At 44.2% G+C, this 12,106-nt stretch overlaps 1 protein-coding gene and 1 pseudogene across 1 annotated transcript in view; one reads left to right on the forward strand and one right to left on the reverse strand.

Moving 5' to 3' along the window:
- LOC119163073 (OTU domain-containing protein 5-B) overlaps positions 1–3,076 on the reverse strand; it is a 57,125-nt gene extending 54,049 nt beyond the window's left edge. Inside the window, exon 1 of the mRNA XM_037415007.2 lies at positions 2,438–3,076. Coding sequence (XP_037270904.1) covers positions 2,438–2,893 — 456 coding nt within the window. The 5' untranslated portion in view covers positions 2,894–3,076. The remainder of the gene's footprint in view (positions 1–2,437) is intronic.
- Positions 1–12,106, forward strand: part of LOC119163075 (uncharacterized) — a 392,637-nt pseudogene that overhangs the window by 366,714 nt on the left and 13,817 nt on the right.

Raw genomic sequence — 12,106 nt, forward strand, 5'->3', positions numbered from 1 at the left:
TACCGGCAAAGTGTTTTACTATCTTCTTGACAAGTTACCTGGTAAGATAGCAGCAATAAAACTTACAAGAGAACATAGTTAATAAACCGATAAGTCAGGTTGTCACTTGTGCACGTCGAAAGCCGATAAGTAAATTGGGGGCGCATATGCATACAAAACGATTAGTAAGAAGATAGACCATTTTCTCTGAAGTTTGGCATCGTTTTCTTTTCTGCAGCTTCAAATAGTCTGAATCACTGAACATCTGATAAGTGCTTCCCCCAAAAAAGGCATGGAAATCATGCAGTTATCACTGCACATGAACTGTGTGCTTGATGTAATAAAGAAGATGAACAATATTTTATTTTGAAGGAAGGGGTAGAAAAGGGGTACTCAGAAGCATGTTGGTTGGGGCCCCAAGACCAGGGCCCCACTGGCTTGTGCCGCTCACCTAACATGACACAGAAGCGCTAAATGCACCTTTGTGTCTGAGCTGGCAAGTTGTGCCTCCCATTGCTTTGAACTAGTTACAATGTTGTTGCCCAAAAACGATTTCAAGTTATCTGGCTTTCCACACACCCAAGACATGTGATACAATGTTGGCGAACTGTCGCACCATAGAAAAGCGTCACGATATAGCGTAGGATATCATTTTCTGTCCCACGATAAATATGAAAAGACTCCCGTCTGCACCTTGCGGAGATCCGTGGCGTCTTCCCCTCCAAGTGATTTATGAGGAGCACTATATTTTTGTCGAGTGCTCCGTTGGTAAGCAAGAATGTCTTGTGGGGCCATTAAATGGGACTCGATTGCGGGAGGCTGACACTCTGCTAGGTTCGTCAAATCTCAAGCTAAAGCATCCTCTTTTTCATTCCCATCCAGGCCAGCGTGTGCGGGGCACCAAATCAGCCGGGGTCTCTTGGTTATGTTAGGTCCAACCAGTTTAATTTTTCTGCAGGTAAGCCTCCATTCATATAAAGTCGGCACGCTTCTTGTGAGTCTGATACTATGACTGATTGTTCTTTTGGTCTATGTTCTTTTATGGCCAAGGCATGGCAAAAGACTCCACCTTGGCAATTTCCAGCCCACTACTATCGCTACGCATTTCCCCCAGTTGTACCTGGCTGCGTCAACGCATACGACGTTTGTCAATGTCATTAAACTTTCATGACTTCGTGTGTAGACGCTGTTGTGATCAAATTCTCTCCATCTACAATCACTGACAATAGAGTAAACAGCTTCACAAAAGCTCACACAACTGCAGTGAGTAGTAAGAGCCTTTGCATGATTTCTATGACAACTGTACATCATTAAAATCGAGTGCACAATGTTAACACTCATCTTCATTTGTGGGTTATGTTAGTCAATGCTTTTGTCGCATGCACTCTTATGGATTTATTAGCTCTACAAGTGTACTGCTAAAACTACTTCACAATATCCCTGCTTCAGTTGAAACTAGCTTTGTATCTGACAACAGGAAATTGCAGCGCTCAATTTGAGCAGCTACTGCATTTCATGCTGCATGAATTACAGGGCATTTGAGAATCTCTGTCGAAGCACTTTCTGTGAATTGTCATTGAGAAGCAGCTTCTCATTTAATTTACAATAATCAGTCACCCTAGCAAAGTGACATCATGATGTGTGGCCAAAAAGAATGGCACTCACTCAAGCCAAATGCTGAAACCACACCCGGTGTAAACCTGCCGATCTTGAACACCAATGAAGTAGTGTGGCTCATTGGTGTATGCAGCTTATGGTGGTAAATAAAAAAAACTCAGCTTCCTTATCGACCGCGAAGACTGATGCTGCAGGTGTTGCCTGGAGGCACCTACCAAAACTAGATAAAGGTGTACCAAATCTAGAAGCGAGCTCAGAAATAGCAGGTGTGAGCCGAGACAGTAAAACTAGATGTAGTGTTGGTCCTAGATGAAAGGCTTCGTTCAGCCAGCAAACATATGCCCGACGCACTTCCCAACAGATCCCAGATGCCGAGCCAAACATTTTCCGCGAAGATGTAGGAGCGGTTGTTCAAACTGAGGTAAAATCAATACATAACACTGCTACGTCGGTTATTCATCGAAAGATCCGTAGAAGTTATGCGCATTGATCGTGCATGTCGCAATCGGACGCTTCTCAGGCGGAGCGCCAGAAAATGCGTCTCGCCCATTTGAAAAACGGACGACGTTACGTCGGGGTGAGCGAGAAGAAAAAAAAAAAAGAACTGCAATCGCCGTCACTCATTCCGTGTCCAAGCTAGACGGACACGCGCGCGCAGGGCCTTGCCCTGCGTCAGCACCGTTGACCTGCCCTTCACACGCTGACCTGCCCTAAGCCGCGTCTGCGAAAAGCGGGTCCACGGAAAACTTCCAACATGGCTCACGCTGACCCCTAATCGACTTGACACACGTTCTGCGTGCGATTGGGCTCCGGCCAAATTAAAAAAGAAAGCGCCACTTGCCTCCTTGTACTCCTCGTTGGTCCAGAGCTCAGGCGGCTTGTCGTACTCGTCGCCCGAGTTGTATCCGCTCGGGTCCGAGTCTTCGCGGCCTGATGCCGAGTCCTCGACCGCAGGGCTGTTGGCTCCCTGCGACGTACTGGGCTTGACGACTATGCCAGCTGAGCGGTGGTGCACCTTGCGCAGACTTCGGTGCGGCGATGCCCTGTGTCTGCGCTTGGAGTGGCTCGGCCCGCCGTCGACGGCGTCATCGAAGCCAGTGGCGGTCGCGTGTGCGGGCCGTTTCTCGTCCCGCGAACTAGCGTTGGACGCCGCCCAGCGCGGAGGCGAGTTGCGATTCGCGAAGTTGTACGGCTCGGCGCCCGAGTGACCATGGCGGTCGCCATGAAACGAGCTCGAGTCTGAGCCGTCGCCCTCGGTTTTGGACTGCGACGACTTTTTGGTGGGCAGAATGGTCATGGCGACTCTTCTTTCTTTCGAGTGTGGACGCTAGGAACACATCAATCCTCGGGCGTTGGCTCGCGGGAGCACGAACTGCCGACCCAAGCCAGGAAAATCATACACTTTTTCCTGGGGCCTAAAGCACCCGTATGACACAAGAGCACAGCTGCTGGAACAACTTCTCAATTTCGACTAAAGATGGCGACTGCTAATGCGCAGTGACGTCACTTTATTTAAAGTATCAGTGTGGCCAGATTACACTTTTAGTACACTCTAGCAACTTTAGCCAGACAAGGCACCAGAGTTATTCAATTATATCATAGTTTCATACAATAATTATTGTATGAAGCTCTATGAATCATGTGATTGAATAACATTGCCAGGCCTCTCTCGGTCTTTCGAATTTTCGCACAACTTTCTGAGTACATTTGTACAAAAGAAACAAAAACAATCCCCTAAGCACTGCTTTCGACATAATTATAATTATTTTTTCAAATGTCAATGATTGCTGCAGTTTTACCAAGTTTTATATTATATTGTCTTATAACAGTATGAAAGCAGGATTGCGTCGCCCACGACCACGCCTACTGTTTACATGGCCTCCGAAATTGGACGTTGTTGAGGCTTCCGCAAGCGTTGCTTACAGACGCCCGTAGAGTCATAGTTTCATAAGTATGATTGTATGAAACTCTATGCGTAGAGCATTTCAGCAGCGTACAACCGCCGAAAAAACCAAGCGCGAAATTCTTCAACACTGCTGTGATGCCAAATGTGCCACGGCACTTTCGTGCATGATCGAAATATCGGCGTAGCATCTCTATCGGCGCTTTGTTTTTATTTATTTTTCGTTCTGTCCTTCTATGGGCATTGCATATTTTTCACGCGTTATATGTCCCATTGATAGCGTGGTGCAGCCCCGTTTGGCCTCATTGTGCTTCTTAGCTCTCATTAATTTCTATCACTTCTTCAGCTCTTGAATGGTTTGTTGCTGACGTTGCAGAAGCGTGGCAGTTTGGGCTAGTTGGTATGACATGACGAAATTTATAGCGCGAGCACAGAACGACAGAGAGACAAGATGGACCCGAGCCTTGTTGGAAATTAGCGCTCGTGTCCTTCGTATCTCGTTGTGTTCGTTTTGTTCTCGCGCTCTAACTTTTGTTAAGAAAGCATCAATTCCTGCTCCTAGATCCGTTTATTGACCAGAGATCACCACGCAGCTCTCATGAGCAAAAGCCCTTGATCTTGGGAAAGTAACGACTCCATCACGCACGCGTTTCCTCCTCGATTCTCCTTGCCCGCTTGCCGTGTGCGCGGCGCCATTTTTTGCCGACGCTCCCGCAGGCGCGCCGCAGAATTCAATGAAGGCGGTTTATTTGCGGCAGCTTGCGCGCCACAGCAGTGCTGAATTTTTTTCAAATGGTGATAACAAAATTTAGAACACCGAGGCAACCATTTATTAAAGGATTAGCTTCTTCCAAAGATTGAATAAGCAGACCCGCCGCGGTGGTCTAGTGGCTAAGGTACTCGGCTGCGGCGGCTGCATTTCTGATGGAGGCGGCAATATTGTAGGCCCGTGTGCTCAGATTTGGGTGCACGTTAAAGAATCCTAGGTGGTCGAAATTTTCGGAGCCCTCCACTATGGCGTCTCATCTTATGGTGGTTTTGGGACGTTAAGCCCCACATATCAACCAACAAGATTGTATAAGTGGGGGCATGCTAAGTAAATAAAAGCTTTTGTTTTTAGTTTTACAATGCGGATGTCTTTCTGCCGCATGATGACATGCTGTGCGTTTGAGTCCGGTGCAGTTCCGCTTGTGTCAAGTCCCTCTGTGTTCAGATTGTTTTTCGTGCTTGTGCGCCAGTGTACGACAAAGGTACTTACAGCGTCACAAATATTGCAATGACTTCGTGGATGGTGGATCGTTTAGCCATGTGTTCATCCTCTCGGCGAGACAGTAGCTTTGCGCAGTGGTCTCTAAACTAAAGGCCCTTGAGCAATGTCGATACGATTAAGTGCCGCCAACATTGACTCATCTACCACAATAACAAAAACACAAGAAAATGATTAATTAGAACTGTTATTTGACGTTTCTGACAAAGAATTAAACTAGCGATCGGGTGACTTGTGACAGGAGAAACACTGCATCAGGAGTGTTATCATAATCTACACGTCGATAGCGACCAAAAAATCCTATCCGGACTGACTGATTTCGCTCAGAAGTACCCATGTGACATTGGTATAAAATGATTGATTGATTTGTGGGGTTTAAAGTCCCAAAACCACCATATGGTTATGAGAGACGCCGTAGTGGAGTGCTCCGGAAATTTGGACCACCTGGGGTTCTTTAACGTGCACCCAAATCTGAACACACGGGCATACAGCATTGCCACCTCCATCGGAAATGAAATGCAGCCGGGATTCAATCCCGCGCCCTGCGGGTCAGCAGCCGAGTACTTTAGCCACTAGACCACCGCGGCGGGGCACACTGGTATAAAGGATAATATAGTTTCTTATTGGGGAATAGAAGACATGCTAATGCAGGCATGAACAAAACGATTGCGGCCATGGTCTCCGGGAAAATGGCTCAAACGCTATCGCCGTGCTATAGCCTTCTTTTTCGTTGCACAACTGTATTTCTTTATTTCTTGTCGATGGACCGCATGTCTCATAATTTTTGTGTGCTAATTCTCCCCTAAAGAACAATTAACAATATTAACGCCCTTATGAGAAAAAAAGGCGCCCCCCTCCCCGAGGATTTTCGCCTTTTCCTTATCTTCGCCCCCCGCCAAAGCAGTCACAATGCATTAAAGTCTCCTGCCTCTCCACTCATGCAAATTAAGGAATTCACTTGTCGCAGATGACAAAAATCCCAGTGCCACCATTTCCGATAGGCTGCACGTTCTGGCTCTTCTGTTGGACACTTCATTGGACATCTTCCTTAATATGCTACCTGTAATGTGCAACCTTTACAACAAAGTTCCTGGTATAACAAAGAACATATAGAGTGTATGCAAGTGTTAAAGATGAACATTATCGACAGAAATCTGCTGGCTGGATAAAAAATCATACACATAAAAAAACTCTCCAGCCACTTTTAGTTTAAATTTCCTGATGTTAAAATTAATAACTAAAAACTGACTTGACGTTTCGGGAACGATTCTGAAAGCTAGCGACTTTTCTTAGTGGTGTCCCCCTCTCCATCGCCCTTCTTTCCATCATTCTTGTAGCTGCAGTGTTTTCTCCACTGGTTCCGCAAACCGTGCATGTATGCACTCAATTGCAGCACAAAGACAACAGAGGCCAAGGGCCGGGAGACACGTACTGTCCGTTATTCTATTTTGACATTGCCTCACAATTCTAGGAAAATTCACCTTCTTATCTTTTCCTCCGGCTGATGATACCTATAATATTTTGGTGGTGTTGTGGCGTAGACTCGCATTGGATTTCTCTTGACTCTTGCCAAGCATGAGTAAACAAGAAATCTTATGTGGATATGCAGGTAGCCGCATTTATTGACAGCTCATTTGTATAACTTGCCATTCCTTATCTTGCTTACGCTCTGGAATTTCCGGAAACCATAAGTGATTTGCCGATGATTGGGAGTTGTATAGGGAAGTAAAAAAACAAACATGAACGATGTAGCTTTACTTTAATAAGTGAATGATGTGTAAAAATGGCATACGAAGTTAAACTCAAGTAAAACAGTTGACATCACCTCCACCATGAACAAACCACATGCGAGCATTTGTCATATGAATAGCATAAACTTAAAACAAGTTCCTGAATAGAAATAGCTTGGTATTTATTTTACGTCTAAGCTAAGATGGCAGAGACCGGTTCATTATTTGTAGCAAAGGCAGAGAAGGTACTGAGATTTTCGCAACAAAATGTGAAATCTTTCCTTATTTCTACTAAAGAATTATTGTACAAGACCGATGTTAGACCCATTCTTGAATATGTCAGTGCAGTTTGGGATCCACAAACTAAGCAAGACATTGATAAACTGCAAAGGGTTCAGAATTTAGTTGCTTGGTTTGTATCAGGAATTGACAATAGAGATATCAGGTGGAGAGTTTGAAAAAAAAAAAAAAAAAGGTTAGATTGGGATTACTGAAGCAACTGTTGACCTAAATTGCAACTGAAGTTCTGTCATGCTGTTTATCAATGTCCTAATTGATAAAGCCAAACATTTACTAGCACCTCATTATGTCTCGGACCGCGTAGGTCACAGGTATGATATACAAGAAATGACACGCAAGAAAATATGAGAATGGAACCAGTTGCCTTCAGGCAATGCCTTTGTCATGCGAAATTTCATTTTTTTTTTTGTTGGAATGAGAATGTTTAACTCTAATTTATTTTTCTTGTTCATTGTTTATGTACTTGTGCAGCTGATTGTGATTACAGGTAGTGCACATAATAAACTAGCAAGGCTCTCCAGGGGAGGGTTGTAAAGGGTACCAAAGTGTTGTGTAGCATGTTGTTTACAAATGTACAACACCAGATGAACAATGTGCGGATGCACCACGCGTCTTGCTTGAAGGAAACTTGTGAAACCATTGCCGTTGTCCAAGCCACACAAACTGCCCAGCACGCAGTCTTGAAGGAAGAAAATTTGAGAATCCCTCAGCAGTGCAGAAAATGTACCAGGTGTTGCAATGTGCTTGTTTGTATTAGGAAATCTCTATGTGCCTACCTCCTTCACTAAAGGGTGGAGACAATGCTTTGCAAGTGCCACCTTGGTTCAGATGTTTCCTCTTGCTCGCACTGCTTTCTGTGCGTGCAGCAATGGAGCATTTTCAGTACAGTGTGCAAAAATTAGGGTCAGTTTGTCTCCTGCGACAGTAGGCGTGCACATATGTTCTTAGTAACCAAGGTTCTTATTACTATATGTGAAGCATTTCTTGGTGAATCAGTCGTACCTGTCTATCCGTCTGTATGGCTGGCTATGTCTTGTACACTGGCCTCTAGCATTTCATCACCACCTCAATGCAGCCGTGATTCAATACCCCGACCTCATAAATGACTCGTTATAACAGTACAAGTCATGATATACATGATGTGCACAATCTTGGCCCTTTCGCAGCTGTTCATTAATGTAAACCAAGTTGTCACAAATTGAAATTAGTGTATGGCCATCTTTAATTATAGCTTAAGACAGGAACAGCATAACAGGCCTATTATATATGACAAGATTCCATCATGATGGCATAGTGATCGCTTCAATAGATACGGATTACGATGACGCCCAACGATATTCATGTGTGACCAACACGAATGACGGGTGACATGAAAGCTCACACGACATAGATAACTCAAGTGACATGATGCAAAAGTTTGTCATAGCACTTGTTTAAAGTACTCGAGTAATTAACACCAACACATTTGCAGCACCACCCCTGTACTAGCTACAGCACTGCCACACTTCTGAACCAACATGGCTCCCCACAAAGTGGCAGTGCATCAAGGCATGCAGGGCACTCTTAAAGGTGTTCTATCCTGCCAAATGAAGCAAGCACCTGTGTTCCAGTAGTGAGACCGTTTGGTTCATTTCGTTCAAACAAAGTCAAGTTCAATTAACTTGCCACACTTACCATCATTATTCAGGCACCAGTTCTGGAGGCTGAGTTCCGATCCAGTCCTCGGAATGTTATAATGATCACAGTGGCAATACCATCACTGTTTACCTGGTGCACTACATATTTGATGAACTGCCATTACTTTCACAGGGAAGCGATTTATGTCTAGACATACGATGTGTGTGTATGTGGTATTGCACACTTCTCCACAGCCTCCTATTCTTTTCTTAAGGGCCAGTCAACAGGCTCAAACTTTTTTTTTTTTCACCCCCAAAAGAAGCTTGTCAATTCGTACAGAAGACCGCGGCTATCAAGTTTTTTGAATACTATTGCAGCGCCGCGCAGAGCCTCCACTTCGAAAAACAATTCCCGCGCTCCTTTCCTACGCCTGACCGATCCTCCTTCAAGGTAGCACGTCGATTGGTCTAAACCAGTCACGACGATGGGCTACGCCGTCCCCTCACTGTGAGGAAGAAGGGTAGCGAGGCCGTGCGAAAGTTTGAAACCAGCTGAAACTGACGTTCTAACTTCCTTAATATGGCACATTTTTGCATAATTCTCGCGGCAGCATGTTCACAAAGCAAAAGTACACATTTCTTTTTATTACAAGTTTTGGATGCCGGCATTGTTTACTGGGTGCCAATTTGGACTGCCTTCTTGCTAAGGCCTTTAGTTCATCTCTCTTGCTGTGGAAAAAACGCCAGGCCTGCACGGAATGCACAGCAAAGTTGCAGCGGAAGCTGTCAGAGCGGCTTTTTTAGGACCTTCTTTGAACACTGTTAGAGCACCTACTACAGCTTACACATGCATGGCACTCAGTATGCCATAAATCATAATTTTGGGAACAGAGGAAAGCACCTAACTACGCCATCACAGGGTTGATGGTTGATCAAAGGTTTGGAAAGACTTGTAAGGCTATGTGTGCAAATTATCAAGGGCCACACTATCTGTTAGAAACTCAATTAACAGATCTTTGGGGAAAAATAAAGGCTTGTTATAACCAGAATTCATTGAAAAAGTGTAACATCACTGGAGCAGATCTGAGAAATGAGGCTCCAATGACATTTTCTTTAACAGTTTACAATTAGTTGCATAGGTAATCAGTTTCAGTATGACACATGGTGGAAACTTGTAATCAGGTAGAAAATACTAAGCAACAATTACACAATGCCTTGTTACTTTTTATGAATTTTCATACCAAAATCCACCATCTCCTGCTGCTTGGTCATGGCAGTCAACCTAGGACTGTGATGCACATCAGGTCACTAAATGTCTCCACCTTTTCTGCATACGAGTCCACTAAAGCTGTTAATTCCTTAACAATGGCTTCTAGTTTTCTTTTTTGTAAGCATTTCGGCCTCGTCCTCAATGCAACATTTCTATTTCTCCTGCTCTTGTCAATTCAGAGTTTCCAGAATTGAACAGTGTTTGTTCCGTGCAGAAGCTCCCGATATTCTCAATTTTTTGCCATGGGCACATTACATATGCCACTTGCTACATTTGCAGCATCACATAATGCGCTGTAAAATGTGAAACAATGTATTAAAAAAAATTCAAGCATTTTCAATGCCTTTAAAGCATTTTTCAAATCCAAGTGTTTTCAAGAATTTCAAAGACCCGCATGAACCCTGTATTGCTCCTTCAGAGAATCGTGGTACCTGCTACTCATCTTGGATGTTGTGGCTGATGACAACATCTGGGGTTTTACTTCCCAAAACCACGATATGCTTACGAGAGACGCCCTAGTGGAGGGTTCTGGAAATTTTGACTATCTGGTGTTCAACCTGCACGGCCACTACCATTTAGCCTGCATCAAAACACGACCTTCGGGTCAGCAGCTGAGCGCCATAACCACTGCTCCACTGTGGCGGACCTGATGAGCATTTAGTAGAGTTTAAAGCATTCAATTAACCACTCATGCGATTTTTATTGCCCATTACACATGATAAAGCGATTCCTTCTCCGCCATGAAGCCTGTATAGGTTCAAATTGCTGAGAATTTCCAAACACGGGCCTGGCTCTGTGGTAGAATCCTGGGCTCCCATGCCGAGGACCCAGGTTGGAATCCCATTCTCTCAGATATCCTTATTTCATTTTAAGGCGATACCTTAAAGAGCTTGTTTCTCAGCAATTTCGGCATCAGTGACCTTGGGGTGCGAGTGAAGAATCATTTTGTCAGTGAAAAATTGAGAAAGATACAAATAAAATAAATTTCCTGGTTTAAGAGAGAATAGGGCAAGCAGGTGTTCCACCACAGAGGCACATTTGCTGAAGCTGCTTAGGAAAAAAACCACTATACGCATGTCATGCAGTGGAAGAATTCTTCCCCTCACATCGTGTGGCAGTTCAGAATCGCACCAGGCGTCAAAAGATGCCAGTTGAGCAAAGAGCGAGTAATACACCTGCCACACAGCAACCACCCAACTCCATTTACCTCCGTTCAGCACTCAACTCCGCAATGGAGCTTTACGAGAATGGAGTAGTTATGTTACATGGCTTATTGCAAGCTTTTGACGGGTGCCACACGGGGCAGAAGGCACTGCTGCACTTGTCGAAACATCCCATCTTTCACATATGTAGTCGCCGTTGAAGCAATGTACACGTGCTTTTTTTGCGTGCATTCCAATAAAACGAAAGCAAGAAAGTAAACTGTGCATGTGCCTAAGTGAACGTTTTGTGGGCCCAGCAAGCCTGTGACCGTTGACTATTTAACATTTGCAAATGTAAGGGGATGAAATTTTACATCCCTGCCGCACGAATAATAATGCAGCTGCCCCTACTTCGCAGTTTCTGCAGAAGGGCACTTTGCTTATAGTATAAGAGTTCCTTTAGCGATTACATTATATAAGCGGCCCATGGTGTAATAAAAAGGTAATCCACCCAGAATTGCACAAGCACACACATTTTCCTTTCTCTACACACACTCACAGCCATGGCAGCGTGGTGTGCACACGTGAGGATAGACGCATGCTTGAGCATTCAGACCTCGAGAGAAAGGCGAGAGATCGTAGTTTCATTTTCGAATTACAAAAACGGCAAGCTTGGCGCAGAAAAGTGGAAATGTAGCAGGATTGGTCTTTCGGCACAGTTTGGCGTAGCCATCGCATCACTGTCTACTTCTCAAAATCAAGCTAAAGAATCCTGCAGTTATTTTTTTCTTATTTGGCACGATAGCGATTACAGACAGAGGCGACGAACTATGGCACCAAAAAAAAAAAAAAAAAAAAAAAGGCCGTTTTGATCACAACAGCTTTTACTGTAAAAGAATTTGTCAAAAAGGCAGTTTGCATCTGTTCCATGTAAGATAATTGGCTGACACCTAGTTTGTTCAACAGTTCAAACGGTGAGAAGGCAGCTGAAAAAATGCTATCCATATTTCAAATAAGTGCTAGAAATGCTCCCGAAATGCATTGGAGGGTTTTTGCTTCACGGCTGTAAGAAAACCTTTGCAGACACTGCATAAATTGCAACGTGTGGAGCATGACCAGTGCAACAAACTTGAGTTTGTCATATCACATTTTTTGGTTTAAAGCGAAGCCCAGAAGAATGGTAAATTAGTATCAAACAATTTCAATTTAGAGCGCTAGTTATTGATGTTAAAATACGTTGACCTTTAACCTTTGCTCTACTTAGCTCACAAGACAGCTTCCA

This window comes from Rhipicephalus microplus, chromosome 9, assembly GCF_043290135.1.
Source record: "Rhipicephalus microplus isolate Deutch F79 chromosome 9, USDA_Rmic, whole genome shotgun sequence".
In the NCBI taxonomy this organism is placed as follows: Eukaryota; Metazoa; Arthropoda; class Arachnida; order Ixodida; family Ixodidae; genus Rhipicephalus; species Rhipicephalus microplus.